At 52.4% G+C, this 15,218-nt stretch overlaps 1 protein-coding gene and 1 long non-coding RNA gene across 2 annotated transcripts; both read right to left on the bottom strand.

Annotated features, from left to right (window-relative positions):
- Positions 1-8,097: 8,097 nt before the first annotated feature.
- On the bottom strand, positions 8,098-9,086 carry LOC125963145 (uncharacterized). Its single transcript, XR_007474967.1, has 2 exons — positions 8,790-9,086; positions 8,098-8,685 (listed from the first exon to the last, which is right to left on the bottom strand). It is a non-coding gene; the product is annotated as an uncharacterized LOC125963145 (long non-coding RNA).
- A 1,981-nt stretch (positions 9,087-11,067) lies between these two features.
- On the bottom strand, positions 11,068-13,240 carry CHST14 (carbohydrate sulfotransferase 14). Its single transcript, XM_004273997.3, has one exon. It carries the CDS (start codon positions 12,995-12,997, stop codon positions 11,867-11,869), a length of 1,131 nt encoding a protein of 376 aa, XP_004274045.1. The 5' UTR covers positions 12,998-13,240; the 3' UTR covers positions 11,068-11,866.
- Positions 13,241-15,218: the final 1,978 nt, after the last annotated feature.

Consider the following 15,218-nt stretch of genomic DNA (forward strand, 5'->3'; position numbering starts at 1 on the left):
TCTGCTGTAAACGCAAACTTGGAAGCTGAGATGACATGGCAGTACTGGATTATAAGGTAGTCATTCAAACCATCAGGAATGTTATATGATAATTTGTGTAGGTTAGCATCAAAGCTGAACATTCAAAATTAGAAGATGTCCCAGAATACATCCTTGTGTCTTAAATATTTTGACAAAAACTCCCAAAGACTAAACATGAGGCTCTTAACTTTTTTTTTTTTTTTTTTTTTGCGTTCCGTGGGCCTCTCACTGTTGTGGCCTCTCCCGTTGCGGAGCACAGGCTCCGGACGCGCAGGCTCAGCGGCCATGGCTCACGGGCCCAGCCGCTCCGCGGCATGTGGGATCTTCCCGGACCGGGGCACGAACCTGTGTCCCCTGCATCGGCAGGCGGACTCTCAACCACTGCGCCACCAGGGAAGCCCGAGGCTCTTAACTTTTTTGTACCACAGCTCCCTTTGGTGGTCTGGTGAAGCCTCAGAATAATATTTTGCATAAAAAATGATAGGATTGCAAAGGAAACCAATTATATTGACATTTGGTTATCAACATATTAAAAAATGAAAATGTGGTATTGATATATGCTTCTTTATGAATATATTATTCACAAGATCTAGTGGCAGATCTGGTAACTCATAATTAATAGGTAGTGATAAATGTAATTGATAGTTTGTGATATCTTCAATAACTGTAAAGTGGTATTAAAAAGTGCTATAGGGCTTCCCTGGTGGCGCAGTGGTTGAGAGTCCGCCTGCCGATGCAGGGGACACAGGTTTGTGCCCCGGTCCGGGAAGATCCCACATGCCACGGAGCAGCTGGGCCCGTGAGCCATGGCCGCTGGGCCTGCGCGTCCGGAGCCTGTGCTCCGCAACGGGAGAGGTCACAACAGTGAGAGGCCCACGTACAGCAAAAAAAAAAAAAAAAAAAAAAAAAAAAAAAAAAGTGCTGTATACATTACCAAATGTAAAATAGATAGCTAGTGGGAAGCAACCGCATAGCACAGGGAGATCAGCTCTGTGTTTTGTGACCACCTAGAGGGGTGGGATAGGGAGGGTGGGAGGGAGACGCAAGAGGGAGGAGATATGGGGATATATGTATATGTATAGCTGATTCACTTTGTTATAAAGCAGAAACTAACGCACCATTGTAAAGCAATTATACTCCAATAAAGATGTTAAAAACTAAAATAAAGTGAGACCTCTTGGAAAGTTAAAAAAAAAAGTGGTATTAAAAATATCTGTGGGCTTCCCTGGTGGCACAGTGGTTGAGAGTCCGCCTGCTGATGCAGGGGACACGGGTTCGTGCCCCCGTCCGGGAAGATCCCACATGCCGCGGAGCGGCTGGGCCTGTGAGCCATGGCCACTGACCCTGCGCGTCCGGAGCCTGTGCTCCGCAACGGGAGAGGCCACAACAGTGAGAGGCCCGCGTACCGCAAAAATAAATAAATAAATTAAAAAAAATATATATATATATATATATCTGTGATTTCTATAAATGACAAAGTCACCAATTTTACTAATATTTCATAAAACTATGAATTTATAATATTTTATATATCTCAGAAGAAGTTAGAGAAAATAAAGATGTAACTTTCCCTCAAGTTCTTGAATTCTGTCCACAGACCTCTAAGGGGTCCCAAGGACCCCAGTCAAGGACACTTGCTCTAAATCTTACCCAAATAAAATGGTTACAATTATGCACACATATTCAAGATTCACTGCAGGCTTAGATGATTAAGGAGCTGCCCAGGTACATGGATTATCCATCTCTCTCCCTTCACAGAGCAACTGGCCAGGACCCAAACCCAGCAGACCTCTGAACCTCTGTGGCACCATACCATGAGAAGCTGGACTGTCCTGGCATGATGATGTTCTTACCTGGATCTTCTCCTTTCACCCTCTTCTCTTCAAAGATTCACTGCAGGGTGAGATGTGTATCCTCCCCTTAGCTCTCACGAACTCCTCCCTGGGAGGAGCCCCACATTCTATAGTGCACTTGTGTGGCTTCCAAGACAGCAGGAAAGGCCCTAAAGAGATTCTGCTAATCTCCTATGAGGAAGGGAGTAACCACACAGAGCACAAGGACCACCTTAGTCGTTAGGCAACTGGTCAAGAGGAAGTAGGGCCAGGAGACCTCCTGAGCAAGAGACACCCAACCAGTCACGTGGTTGCCCTCTCTACACACCCTCTGGCTGGGAAGGGCTGAAATGCCCTAGGATTGCTAGGCAACAGGAAAGAATTCACTGATGATGGTACCCAGAAGACTGTTACACCCTTGGTAGTCGGTGGCATGTGGTATGTGTGTGTATGACGTGCCCCATCACTTCCCCTGGAGGTCTAGAAGGGGGCAGAAAAAGTCAAATTTCTAAAACAGCTTCAAGGGGCTTTTGGGGGTTCCAGCCAGGCTATGAAGGCTAGCGTTCACCACAGTATGTTGAAGGTGCCCCTTCCCTGGGGTGTCCCTCTTCTTCCCGTACTATTCTGACTTCCTGTCAAAATCTGCTCTCCATTCATGGTCAAGGTGCTAAAAGGGACTGGTAAACAAATCCATCATAAGAACCCAAGGGATAAGACTTCCTAGCTGCTCCCTGCAATGTGGAGAACGAGCACAGACTGAGAACCAAGCTCTCTGCGTCAACCCCGGCTCAGCCTCTCAGTAGCTGTGTTGTGACAGCCCTCTCTGAGCCTCAGCCTCCGTTTCTGTAAAATGGAGCAGTAAAATCCATCAGAGAGTCACTAGGAGCGTCAAGCATGCAGGCAAACCTGAATCTAACCAGGAGGAGACCATCCGAAAATCCAAATTGAGGGACATTCTGCAAACGACTGATTCGAATGCTTCAAAATGTCAATGGCATGAAAGACCAAAGAGGGGGAAGAAAGATGGGAGATTGTTTTAGATGAAAGCAGACTAAGAAGTCATGACAGCTAAACACAGGGCATGATCCTTGATTTGGTTCAAAAAAGAAAAAGTCAAAAGACATTATCCAGACAATTGGGAAAGTTTGAATATGGATTTAATACTGTTGTATTAATGTAAAACGGCTTAGGTTTGATTGTGGTACTGGGTTACAGAGCAGAATGCCCTTTTCCTTAGGAGATACATGCTGAAATATTTTGAGAGTGAAGTATTACGATGTCTGTAGTCTATCCTGAAATGATTCAGCAAAACTTATATACACAGAGAGATAAAGCAAATGTGGCAAAATGTGAAATGATGAATCTAGGTCTATGGGTGCTAACTGTACTATTTTTTACAACTTTCATGTAGGTTTGAACATTTTCAAAATAAAAGATAGGAGAAGAGGTATACAGACATCTCTTCACAGAGGGCCTGGCACAAGGAAATAGTTAATCAACTATGATTGTTTGACCTTTGCATCTACAAAGGGATGATTTCATAAACCAAAAGAATGACTATAGAAAATGGAATGACAGGCTCTGGCCCGGGATGGTGGCAGGACTCCGTGTGCTGGGGCCTTCCTGCTCTGCCTGCCCCTCAAGGGGTGATGACGGTGTCCCTGACACAGAGCGAGAGCTCCTCCTCTCACCTCTGGGAGGAGGACATCCTGGCTGGCCCAGCCCAGGCCATCGGCCGTGCTCACAGCCTGGCCTTGAGACTTCTCTGTGGAAGGTAAGAGATTAGAGCTGGAAAGGACACTTTTAATCCCAGGCTTGATGGCTGCAGCCTCCCAGGTGAGGAACTTGGAGAGCAGACGGTACCTTTGTGAGAATGAGAAAGAGGTGCTCCTTCCTCTGGGAGACCCAGCCCGTGTCCAGGCACTGGCCATCCAGTCGCACACAGCAGCCCTGATTAACCCCGTGTATGTAATATTAGCTTCCATTAATTGAATGCCAGGCATGTTCTGTGACTTATTTTGAAACCTCACAACTCTTCAGGACAGATGTTATTTTGCTCATTTCAATTGTGGGGGAAAAGGCTCAGAGGCTTGTTCGCTTGGCCCAGCTAGTAAGTGTCTGAGCAAGAGAGCAAGCATCTGAATCTAGGACTACTGAGCTCTCATCCCACTGCCGCTCCCCAGCCTTCTGTTTGTGCAGAGTTTTATGCCGTGTCGAACTCCGTTCCTCGTGTGGTCTGCAAGTCCCCATAACTCCACAAGGTAGAGAAGGTAACAAGTGAGGAAACTGAGAGAGAGGGGACTTGCTCCAGATCATCAGAGGCACGTGGCACAGTCTGGAATGTAGGAATCGGGTCACTCTGTGTCCTTAAGGGACTCCCTCCCAAATAACCATTGGAGGCTGTGACCCACCTCCTCCGGAAGCCTGAATGGGTTAGGAACAAATGAACACGGCCCCCTTTCACCTCTGCTTTAGGGAAGCCATTTGACTGTTGAAAGTTCCTCCCTTTGGGGAATTCACATGGTCACACTTTGACTCCCAGGCTCCTCTCTCAGTTTTACTTTTCATGACATCTGTCTCTCACCTATGTTCCTGCCAGCCTGCATGGCACCCCTTCCCTCCTATATCTCAGCAAGCCCAGGACCCAGCCCTGCCTCAGCTGCTTTCTCCATCTCCCAAACCTGTGCTATTGTTTCCTTAGTGGAACATCTCTCCTTCCTTCCAGGCTTCTCCTTTTACGAAGCAATATGCTAACCACCAGATAGATGTTCACTGTGATTGTTGATTTCTCTTCCTACAGAAGTTCTTCTTCCTCTACTCCCCTTCCTGCCCATCTATCCAACCATGTACTTCCTCATCCATCCATCCACCCATCCATCCATCCAACTACTTATCCATTTAGCCATTCATCCTCCCATTCATGTATGTACACACACACACTTACTCACACATCTATCCATCCATCCATCCATTCATCCATCCATGTATTCATCCATCTAATCATCTGACTTTCCACTTATTCAACCTTTATTGAGCACCTACTATGTGCTACAAATACAAAGAGAAACAAAGTCTGGCCCTTGTCTTTGGGAAACTCCCGGCCTATAGGGCAGGGGTAGACAAGTATCACCATGGGTTGAAAGCTCTCCTAGAAGTATGTATTAGGGACCATGGGATTTCAGAGGAGGAAGGGGCTAACTGGCCAGTGGCTGAGAAAAGCCTCAGGGAGGGCCAGGCATCTGAGCTGTGACTCTGAGTCCCCTTCTTTGTTCTCTTCCTCCTCTGTGACCATCGCTCCCCCAGTCCTCCATCTATTCATTTTGTTATCTGTATGTGCTTGGGCTGAGGGCAGTCTCAGTGGATTAAAATCGAAGACTCCGCCCCCAAAGTTGCACAGGTGCTGGCTTTTCCCTCCTGGCTTTCCTGCTTTAGTTAGGCCAGTCTTCTGTTTCATCTGTCAGAGCAGGTCTCTTTTTATTGCTGGACACTTGCACCCAGGCACCACACCCCCCACCTTTCAGGGGATGAGCCTGCCACTGAATCCAGCAGTTTCTGTAGAAGAGGCTCATTATAGCTCCTCTCACTGGGAGGCAGGGAGGGGTGTGTGTGTGAGGGAGGCATGCCTGGACTTCCAGGGATCAGCTGGCGCCCAGTTTGGCTTAGCTCCTCAACCGGAAAGCCTTGCCCCATTCCCCCCACCCCTGCCTAGCCAAACCCACTGTTCTTGGGCCTTCCTCCAGGGAGCCTGTGGCCCTCAGCAGCACTCAGGGGCCAGCCTGGACCCCAGCTCCCATGGACTCCCCTGTTCTGATGGCCCCTCTGGTCACAGTGCCTGGACTCTTGGGACTCTGCTGGGGCTCTGGTGGGGGTTTTAGGGGCAGCTCAACTCGCCAGGGCTGCAGATGGAGAAATGATCCAGTGGATAGTTGATGACTTCCTGCCCCCTGGGCTGCTGTGAGATTGAAACCTGGCTCCCTCTAGCTGCAAACAGTCACTGAAGTAGTGGCCCAGCAGGTCTGGGGGCACCGCAGGGCCAGTGGTAGGAGTAATACAACAGCTTCCTCCTTCCTGAGCTCCTCAAGCCCCTCATGATTTTCTGTCCCCCAAGCCCCACCCAAAGGCTGAGGCTGGCAAAGCTTTCCTGCTGGAGGGTTGAGGGGCAGAAGAAGACCTGGCGTGACCTTGGTTCTCCTTATCTCCTCACAATGGCACAATCAGGACTAATGCTCTGATTCTCTTTGTTTCTGTGCGGACCCCTGTGCAGAGGGGTCCAGGACCAGGCAGTATGAAGAGCTCAGTAGGGGGATTCTGCAGAACACCTGGTGCTCCTGGGCATGAAGATCCCTAGAAGCTCCCTTTAGGGGAATTTTGCTTCCCTCTCAGGCTGCCTCTGGCATTTAAGTCCAGCTGGATGATAATGTTGGGAGGAAGCCTAGACTGTATCCCCTGGGAAGTCTGGGGCTCCAGCAGCCAGACTCAATTTTGGGGTGAATCTGCTCTCAGCTGAAAGGATGTGAGCCTATGAGAGATGGGAGCTAAGCTAAGGTGATCACCAATATCCACCCAATTAATGACAGTGACACAAACCAAAGATAATCAAAACCTGCAGTGAGTTGGGTAAACTGCAAAGAAAACATCCTGAAAATGACAGTATGGGCATTTGGGCATGACGATGGTACATGTCTTCCAAAGCCCAAAAAAAGAGCAGGGTCAGCAGTCCTGCTATAAAGCCAAGGAATGGCCATGGGGAAGAGTTTAGTTCAAGATCCCCCAGACATCTAGAGGCTCTTGCTAGGCCAACAGCTGTTTTCTGTTTGTTGAAAAGGTCGTTATGTCAACAGAACCTATGGGACCAGTGCCCGTAAGCTGGAGTAGCCAAATTGAGTCTGTGAGGCAGCCGGGGAGGTGCCCTGCTCACATCTCCTTTCAAGAGAACCTGCTGTGAGAAGTGTTATTGGCGGATAGTCCCCAGCCGTTGCACCTTTCAGTCTGCTTCAATGTTCATGTCCCCCCATTTCTGCCCAGTGGAGGACTCCTCCAATAGGCAACCTTTGCCGCTAGCCTTGCTGAGATTTTTAGAGCTGCACTGTAATCTGAGACTCTTCCCACCCAATTCTTCCTTCCCCCTCTCCTTTCACAAGTGTCAGGAGACACTTCCTGCCTATTCCTGCTCCCTTCCCCCTTTATCCTTCACAGCTGTTTTCTCCTATAAATCTATTTTATTTTATTTTGGGGTGCGTTGGGTCTTCGTTGCAGTCTTAACCACTGCGCCACCAGGGAAGCCCCTCTTCTGTAAATCTCTTGCACGTCTAATTCTGCCTTGGCATCTGCTTCTTGGAAGACCCGACTGAACATCTACTATATTCATGGTCTAGGGCTTCCCTGGTGGCACAGTGGTCGAGAATCCGCCTGCCAATGCAGGGGACACGGGTTCGATCCCTGGTCCAGGAAGATCCCACATGCCACGGAGCAACTAAGCCCGTGAGCCACAACTACTGAGCCTGCGTGCCACAACTACTGAAGCCCACGCACCTAGAGCCCGTGCTCCACAATAATAGAAGCCACCACAATAAGAAGCCTGCGCACTATAACGAAGACTGGTCCCCACTCGCCGCAACTAGAGAAAGCCCACGCACAGCAATGAAGACCCAACACAGCCAAACATAAATAAATTAAATAAATAAAATTTTAAAAAAAGAAACAGAAATACTATATTCATGGTCTGGATCTACTGGAAAGTAGATTCTCAGGGTGGGCAAATCTGGGGAATTTTATAATAGCTGGAGAGGTCTGTGGAGTGTTGGGAAAGAGGGTTGGAGAAGGACACCAAAATTAGAGAAAATGAACAAGATGCTTATCAGCAAATGCAATGAGCTGGATAATTCGTGATGCATTCGACGGAGCTGGATTTTCATCGCAATGCCACCACCTCTTTGGACAAGTCATTTAGGATTACTTTCTTCATCTATAAAATGGGAATACTTTTACTTACCTTGCTGGGCTGTTGTAAGAAGGAAGAGGATGATGCATGTAAAGCACTTCACAGCACGGCTGGCACAGGTGCTCTCAATTCAGAGTACCTATCGTTAATTCTTATTTCCCTTTAGGAAGAGAAAGAATTTCCCTCCTCTCGTTTGAAGCCAGGCAGGGACTGGTTCGATAAATAAAAGCACTGGATCCATCCTGGGAGGGGGCCCGCAGGCTTGGTCCCCTTTCAGCCTCTGGGAAAAGTGAGGGCTCTGTATTTGCCCAGAGGGCAGGTCAGCGACTCCATTTGGACCTTGTTGCTTCCTGCAGAGGGTCCGTGCGGTGGGTGTGGGACAGAGGTAGGAGGGGGAAGGGGAGGGGAAAGGACCTTAGAATCTAAGGGGAGGTGGTCTCTGGGTGGTAGCTTCAGACGCCTCGAAAGATGACCCAGAAGTGGAGCCTGGAGGTGGAGTCAGGACCCAGACCTGGAGGGCTGGGCCCCTCTGGGCTCCTCCCCTCTCCTTGTTCATCACCCTCAGCTGAGAGAAGTTAAGCTGCTAGCCTCATCCCCCTTGCCCAGGAGGACTCAGTTGTCTGGGGACTTCTTCAGAGTCACCAGGCAGTGGCGTAGGGCTTGGCTCCTGGGGATGAGGGCAGACCCAGTGAAAGGGAGAATCCCAAGAAGAAACAGCCCAGGCATCTAGTCCCGAGAATGCCCTTGCCCCGCTCCTGGTGACCCAGAGACTGTCACACACCCCCAGCTCTGGCCCGGGTGCCCAGTGTAAGGCAAGCCCCACTAGGGTTAGCTGGACCCGCACAACTCTCTGCCACCTCCGTGGTAGCTTCTTTTAAGAAGTCCATTCTCCTGAAAGGAAAGGTAGATGACAAATTAAGTCCCTCAGGGGCTGATTCGAGGGAGAAGAACGACGGTAGGTTGCAGTTCACCTCAGGAGGCCCTCTCCCTCTTACCTCAGACCTTCCTCCCCACACCACAGGTGTCTGGTTCTGGCTGTCAGGGTGCTCTGTGGCCTGGCACCCTTTTCCGCCTGGCAGAGAGTAGCCAAGAAGCTAACCACATCAAGCACTTCATCTGTCTCCCACTCCTCCAGGGCAGGGACTGGTAAATGTCAGCTGAGCTGAATTGGGTTCTCTGCAAATGAAGGAATGAAAGAACTGCAGAGGGAGAATGTGTGCAAACACCCCTAAATCCACCCCCATTCACCCTTCTCACCCTTCATCTTCCTTAGCCTTCCCATCCCCTCTTCTCTCTCCCCTCACCTTCCATATCTCCCTCTCTCTCTCTCTCTTCTTTCTCTCCCTCTCTCTCTCTCTCTCCCTCTCTCTCTCTCTCTCTCTCTCTCTCTCTCTCTCTCTCTCTCTCTCGGTCACTCTCCACACACCCCCCATCCCCATAATTTGGGAGGCACACGGACCTGGGTTGCACCTGCTCCCATAATTGGGAGGCACACAGACCTGGGTTGCACCTGCTCCCATAATTGGGAGGCACACAGACCTGGGTGGGACTTCGGGCAGGATACTTAACTCTCTCTGTGCCAGTTTCCACGTCTGTAAAACAGGATGACACCTGTGGAACCGGGCTGTTGTGAGGTTGAAAGGAGATGAAGCAGACACAGCAGCTGGGCTCCAGGCTGCAGGGCTTTGGGAAGGGGGACTGAGTAGCCGCTATGGGTCCGGAGTGGCAGTTCCCAGCAAAGGAGGAAGAAGCTGGGGGCGGGGTGGGGGTGCGAGGCTCCTGAGGGGCCAGAAGCTCAGAGAAGATCTGACTGGTTAGCAGAGGAAGTGGGTCATGGGTCAGAGAAGCCCTGCCCAGAGGAAGCTCCGCTCTCCAGTGTTGGGTGGATGCACTGTCCTGGCTTCTCCCTTGTCCCCACTGGTCTCTGAGGGATCAGGTGTTCAACTAGCATTTCAGAGAACACCTATTGAGCCAGCTGCTGGGATGGGCCCTTTAACTCATTTTGTCTTCATTCTCACAGCGATCTCCGTAAGATAGGCATTATTATTCCCACAATACAGAGGAGCACACGGAGGCTCCGAGAGATAGGCAGCTGGTGAGGAGTAGAGGTGGGACTTGATCGGTCCAGAAGACTCCAAGCACAGTGCCGTCTCTAATGCAGCAGGATGTACGCTTTGGTTCTGCTGGGTCATCGACCTCCTGCCAGCCCCCTGGGCTAGGTTCTGGGAATGTCACGTGAACAGGACAGACACGGTCTCAACTTCCCACAATTCACATTCTTGGTGGGAGAGAGTGACAAGTAACTGGATAGATACAGCAGCGCATGGTAGGTGCTATCTGAGGTGAAATCCCCAGGGCCAAATGTGAAATCCCAGGACCTGAGGATCAGGTCCTGTACAGGGGATCAGTTAAGGCCTCCTGGTGAGTCATGGCAGAGAAACATGAGTGACTATAGGAGCCCCCTCCCCCAAATTTGGGGAATATGGTTGGTTTACGCCTCCAAAGTCAGGCCAATAGCAAGGCTAGGTATAAGTGACATTGGCAAGCAGGCTCTTCCCACCTCCGTCCCTCACCCCCTCGGGCACCACTTCTCACCACAGCCCCAGGTCCCTGAAGTACAGCAGTTCCCACTGGGAATCTATGAAATAGGACTAACAGAGAAAAGCCAGCTCTGACCTTGAATCTCTCCCATGGGCATGGCTGGCACAGCCTCCTATTCTCCATCTCCTGGTGGGTCTGGGATCTCTGGAGAGCAGTGGGGAACGGTCACACTGAGGCCTGCCCTCTACTACCCTGACTGTATTCCTCCCACATTGCCCACAACTTCCTCTGAATCTAAGTCAGCAAAAGACCGCCCCTCACTCAACCTTCTTGCCTTCCTTATAATTCTCAATGCCAGGAATAACCTCCCCTTGTTCGCACAATGATCCCCCTTTTCATCTGAGAGCCTCCTCAGTCAAGAAGTATTCCTGCCTAAGAGGAGGAATATTTCTTACTTAGCTTCAGGGAATAATGTGCTCTAGACCTGGAGCCATTCCTAATGGGGCTTGCCCTTTGGTGGCATCCCAGAAGCTGAGTCAGTGATCCGGTATGGCTTATGGGAAGCTCCCAAAGGCTCCATGGTATGACAATGGCCCACTGCAATAGCCCTAGCAAGTTACAGCTTGTCTTACCTTCTCTACCTTCAAGCTCCCTCTCCTGACCTGGGGAAAGAGACATCAGGGGGTCTTGGTGGACACACAGGAGCTCAAAGGGAGAATCAGAGATGTTGACTTTGTATACAAAATGGCTTTATTAAAAATTCAGCTATTAGGAAAACAAAGCCTTCTCAAAGGTTCCATCAAAAAAGTACAAATTTTAAATAAATGCATCAGAAAAGTGGCAGCCAGATACATAGGCCACAGTCACAATCCTGGGGGATGGGAGAGAGTGCCCAGAGTCCCAAGAAGAGGCTGGGCACAGGGGTCTTTGGATGCTGCAGGGCCAGGTCCTGGAAGGCCCCTTTCAGTTTTCCTTTCCTTGGAAAAAAGGGAAAGAACCCGGCAAGTGTAGGAAATTCTAAGTCTGAAGCAGAAAGATACAAAAGTCATTTAAAAAAGGCACGACTGCTGACTCCAGTCCTGAGGCACATGGAGTGGATGAACGGGTGATCAGAGCCACAGGGCCCCCGGCTGTGGTCATCTCCTGATTGGTGCCTCCTCTGGGTTTGGCTACAGGTTAAGTTAAGGTGGCTCAAGTGGACTGCACAACCCCTGCAGGCAGGGCCGTGGAGCCAGTCTTGAGAAGAGATGTGTTGCTACACTAGCAAACTGGTATCTAGCCCTGCCAGGGCAAGAAGGATCACACTGGCTCCCAAGAAATCCCCCTATGGAGAGCACCAGGCCATCTGTCCAACCCTGGCCTCTGAACCACTGTGTGCACCCCCCCTGGACAAGGAACTTCCAAGGGCAATTCTTCCCACCTAGGCATCTGGAGAAGCCCCAGGCCCCAGAGCCAGGGTTTCTCTCTATGGCAACACAGAAGGTGGCATTGTCAAAACCAGTCCCCAACAACTGCTGGCCCACACCCATGGTCACTTATGACAGGCCTCCCTGGTGACGTTAGGCAGTGGGTAGGCAAAGAGGGAGAAGTCCAGGATATACTTAGGCAGCACATCCTGCAGCAGGGCCCGTGGGGCACTGCACAGGTGGTAGTGCAGGCTTTCGGGGCTGGCCGGCCGGTACCAGGCCTGGCGAGCTGGGAATCGGACATGGGGCGGTGCCCGCACCCACTCCAGCACCTGGTTGGCATCTGCCTCCAGTCTCTCATAGGAGCCCACAAAGTCGTAGTGCACGGCACAAGGCTGGCACAGGTGGTACACGGGCATCCAATGCTCGTTCATGCGCTCAGGGTCCTCATCCACCAGGTATCTCAGGAACTCGGGGAAGGTGACATCGTCCCCCGCAGGGCTGGGCCCCGCTCCAGCCCTGTACCGCCTCACTATCTCAGCCCCATAGCGCTGCTGGTACTCTCGGATCTCGCCAAACTTGTTGCGGTAAGCAGAGAGAAGGCGTTCCAAGGGGTCCCGCACAAACAGGAACTTGAAGTAGTGCTGCAGGCGGTAGCGAATCTCATCAGGCCTTAGGTCTGCCAGGAACACCAGGTCGCTGCGGTGGTCCATCTTCAGGCGGACGTCCACGTTGTCCAGGACGCCCGCCAGCACCTTCAGCACCCGCTTCCAGTTCGAGCAGGCCACCTTGGGCACGTAGCAGTAGAGGAAGCGGTAGCGGTCATTCACGAGGATGTGGCGCAGCAGGGTGCGCCGCTGCCCCACCGGCAAGTCCCAGGGGTCCCGGGGCATGCCTGGTTGTCCGCACACTGCTCGCAAGGTCCGGTTACGGACGTCCTGCCTCACCTGTAAGTCCGAGTCCCCCGCATCCAGGGACAGCCTCCCAGGCCTGGGGACCGTCCCACGCCAGACCGCGTCCTCGCGGTTGGGAGGGTGCAGGGGAAGGGGCTTCATCTCGGCCAGGATGCCACGCTCGATCATGAGCAGCAGCCCGCTGGAGGCCACGATAACCGCGAACATCAGCATGGACGGCAGCAGCAGGGGCGGCCCGCCCAGCCCGGCCCGGGCCCTGCCCAGTGGGGCCCGCCTCAGCGCCCGGCCCAGGGGCTCGGCGCCATTTGGGGCCGCCAGCGGGGTCAGCGGGCGGGGGAACATCGTGCTCCCGGGGCGGGGGCCTGCGCGGGCCCGGCCGATCCGAGGGCTGCCCGGGAGGCGGGCTCGGGCTGGGGGCGGGCCCGAGGGCTTGGGCCCGCGGAGCCGGGATGGGGTAGGGGAGCGGAGCGCTGGCGGGAGGCCCCGGCGCGCGCGGGGGTAGCCGACTCCCGGGCTGCGGCACCGGAGCGGGCGGCGGGCAGCAGGCGGGCGCGGCGAGGGACCTGGGCCGGATGTCCCGCCCGGCCGCTCTCCGCCCCCGGCCCCGCCGTGACACAGGCGCGGGGGCGGGCCCAGGCCGGGGGCGTGGAGAGGGGCGGGTACCCCTGCAGCGAGGGGGCTGGGAGGGCGCGTGCGGACCCCCACCCTGGAGAGGGCGCCTGAGCCAGGGCCGTCCCGGTCCTCCGCGCTTCGGGTTCAAAAGCTGCCGAGGCCCCGAAGGCAGGAAAGACCCAGGCCGCGGTTCCCTCTCCCGCGCAGCGCGTGCCCTCAGGGAGCTGGAAGGAGAGGACCTGCACGCAACGCCCTGCCGCACACTCTGGCCCGGCCGAGCCCTTACTCCAACAGCGGGTCTGGAGGCAAGGGGCTTCCGCAGTGCTCTCCACCGACTCCCAAATTTGAGTCCCAAATTTCTGGAGGTCTTAATTGCTGTAAGCAGAGTCCCCAGTGTGCTCCCCCTACCCGCCGTGTCCTGGCCACTCCAATAAAGAGGAACTAGACGGTCAGGCACTGACAATGGCTCAGCTCTATGGTGACCCTTAGATTTAACAGTACCTAGTGGTTACAGTGTTTATCCACTGGTATGGCTTATGGGAATGCTGAAATGTCTGGAAATGGAATCTTCTCTCCTCTGTCTTCCCTCTTCAAGGCCTGAAGAGGTGGGACACTCTAGTGAGGGGCCAGTGACAAGTTGCTGCCACGTGACCACTGGTGTGGTCAGCACACATTTTGAAGGGTGAGGAGCTGGGGGCACAGAGCAGCAGCCTCCTTGCCTGGAGTCAGACGTGCTCACGGGCACCGGGCTGGCCATGTGGACTAGACAGACTTGGGGAATGCCTCGGAAGTCAGTAGCCAGCCTTTACTGATCTGAACTGGGCACCTAGCTAAGTGTCCAGACTTCACCCTGTTACATGCGGGGAGCCCGTGAGGCTATGAAACAGTGTCCACATTATTGAGGCAGGTGTCATCTGTTGTATTCATTACCTTCTTTAGTGGTCACAGTCACCCGGGGTGGTAGGTACTATGCGCATCCCCGCTGCACAGCTGAGGAAACAGGCTCAGGGAAGCTGAGACTTTGTGTGAGTTGGTCTGATTCTAAATCCTAAATTCCTAATCACGATCCTTCAGAGATGAATGGAGCACAAACACGGAGGGAGAAAGCAGCTGACCCCAGAACACACTGTACTGAGAAGGTGATGGAACAGGAGAAGATGCCACAGGCTTTGAGTTTAGCGAGAATGGAGTTACCACTGATGAGAGGAATTCAGAGGATGAGGGCTCCTGAAGGATGAGATGAAGCTAAAAGACACGCATGGCCCGCCCAATCCTAGCAGTGTGAGCACAGCACATGCGCAAGGGGAAAGAATGGGAAACCTGGTGGCCTTCCAGCTCCTCAGGACAGGCTCCCTACTCTGTCTGAATGCTGGGGTGCATCTCAGGACACCATTCACTGATTTAGAAGTCTCCATCAGGGTTTAGCCCTCACCGAACTGCTCCTTGCTTCCAATAGCACTGAAGGTAGATTTCTGGTCATGGGATTATTTCCACTGAAATCTTTTATCTTTTTCTTTTCTTTTAAACAGTAAATACGTCTTCTATACTAGGAGAGGAAAAAACAACTTTGAGAAAGTTTTTGGTAACTGCATCACATGTGCTCATTTCTCTGAGCAGTCTTCTGTGTTAGCAGTCACAGTGAGGCAGTCTGAATACAGGAATGGCCACTTACTCTGGGGGAGTCCTTAGACAAAGTACTTGTCTCCACACCAGTTTCTCGTCTGTAAAATGATGGGATACTGCCCATCTCATGGGACTCTTGTGGACAGCACACTGATGGCAGTGCTGCAGTATGTCCACAATGGTGCCTGTGCCACTAACAAGCTCTATGGAAGTGCAGCTGCCCAGATGTCCTTACAAAATGCAGGAGCGGGTTGGGCAGCATATCTGCCTCCTAGGAACCCCGAGAGCCTTAGGTCCACCCCACCTTGAACACAGTCAACACTGAGGC

The sequence above is a fragment of the Orcinus orca genome, chromosome 2 (assembly GCF_937001465.1).
Source record: "Orcinus orca chromosome 2, mOrcOrc1.1, whole genome shotgun sequence".
Classification (NCBI taxonomy): Eukaryota; Metazoa; Chordata; class Mammalia; order Artiodactyla; family Delphinidae; genus Orcinus; species Orcinus orca.

Bases quoted from the DNA above. Each gene is read 5' to 3' on its own strand.
- CHST14 (XM_004273997.3), bottom strand. From the start codon at position 12,997: ATGTTCCCCCGCCCGCTGACCCCGCTGGCGGCCCCAAATGGCGCCGAG.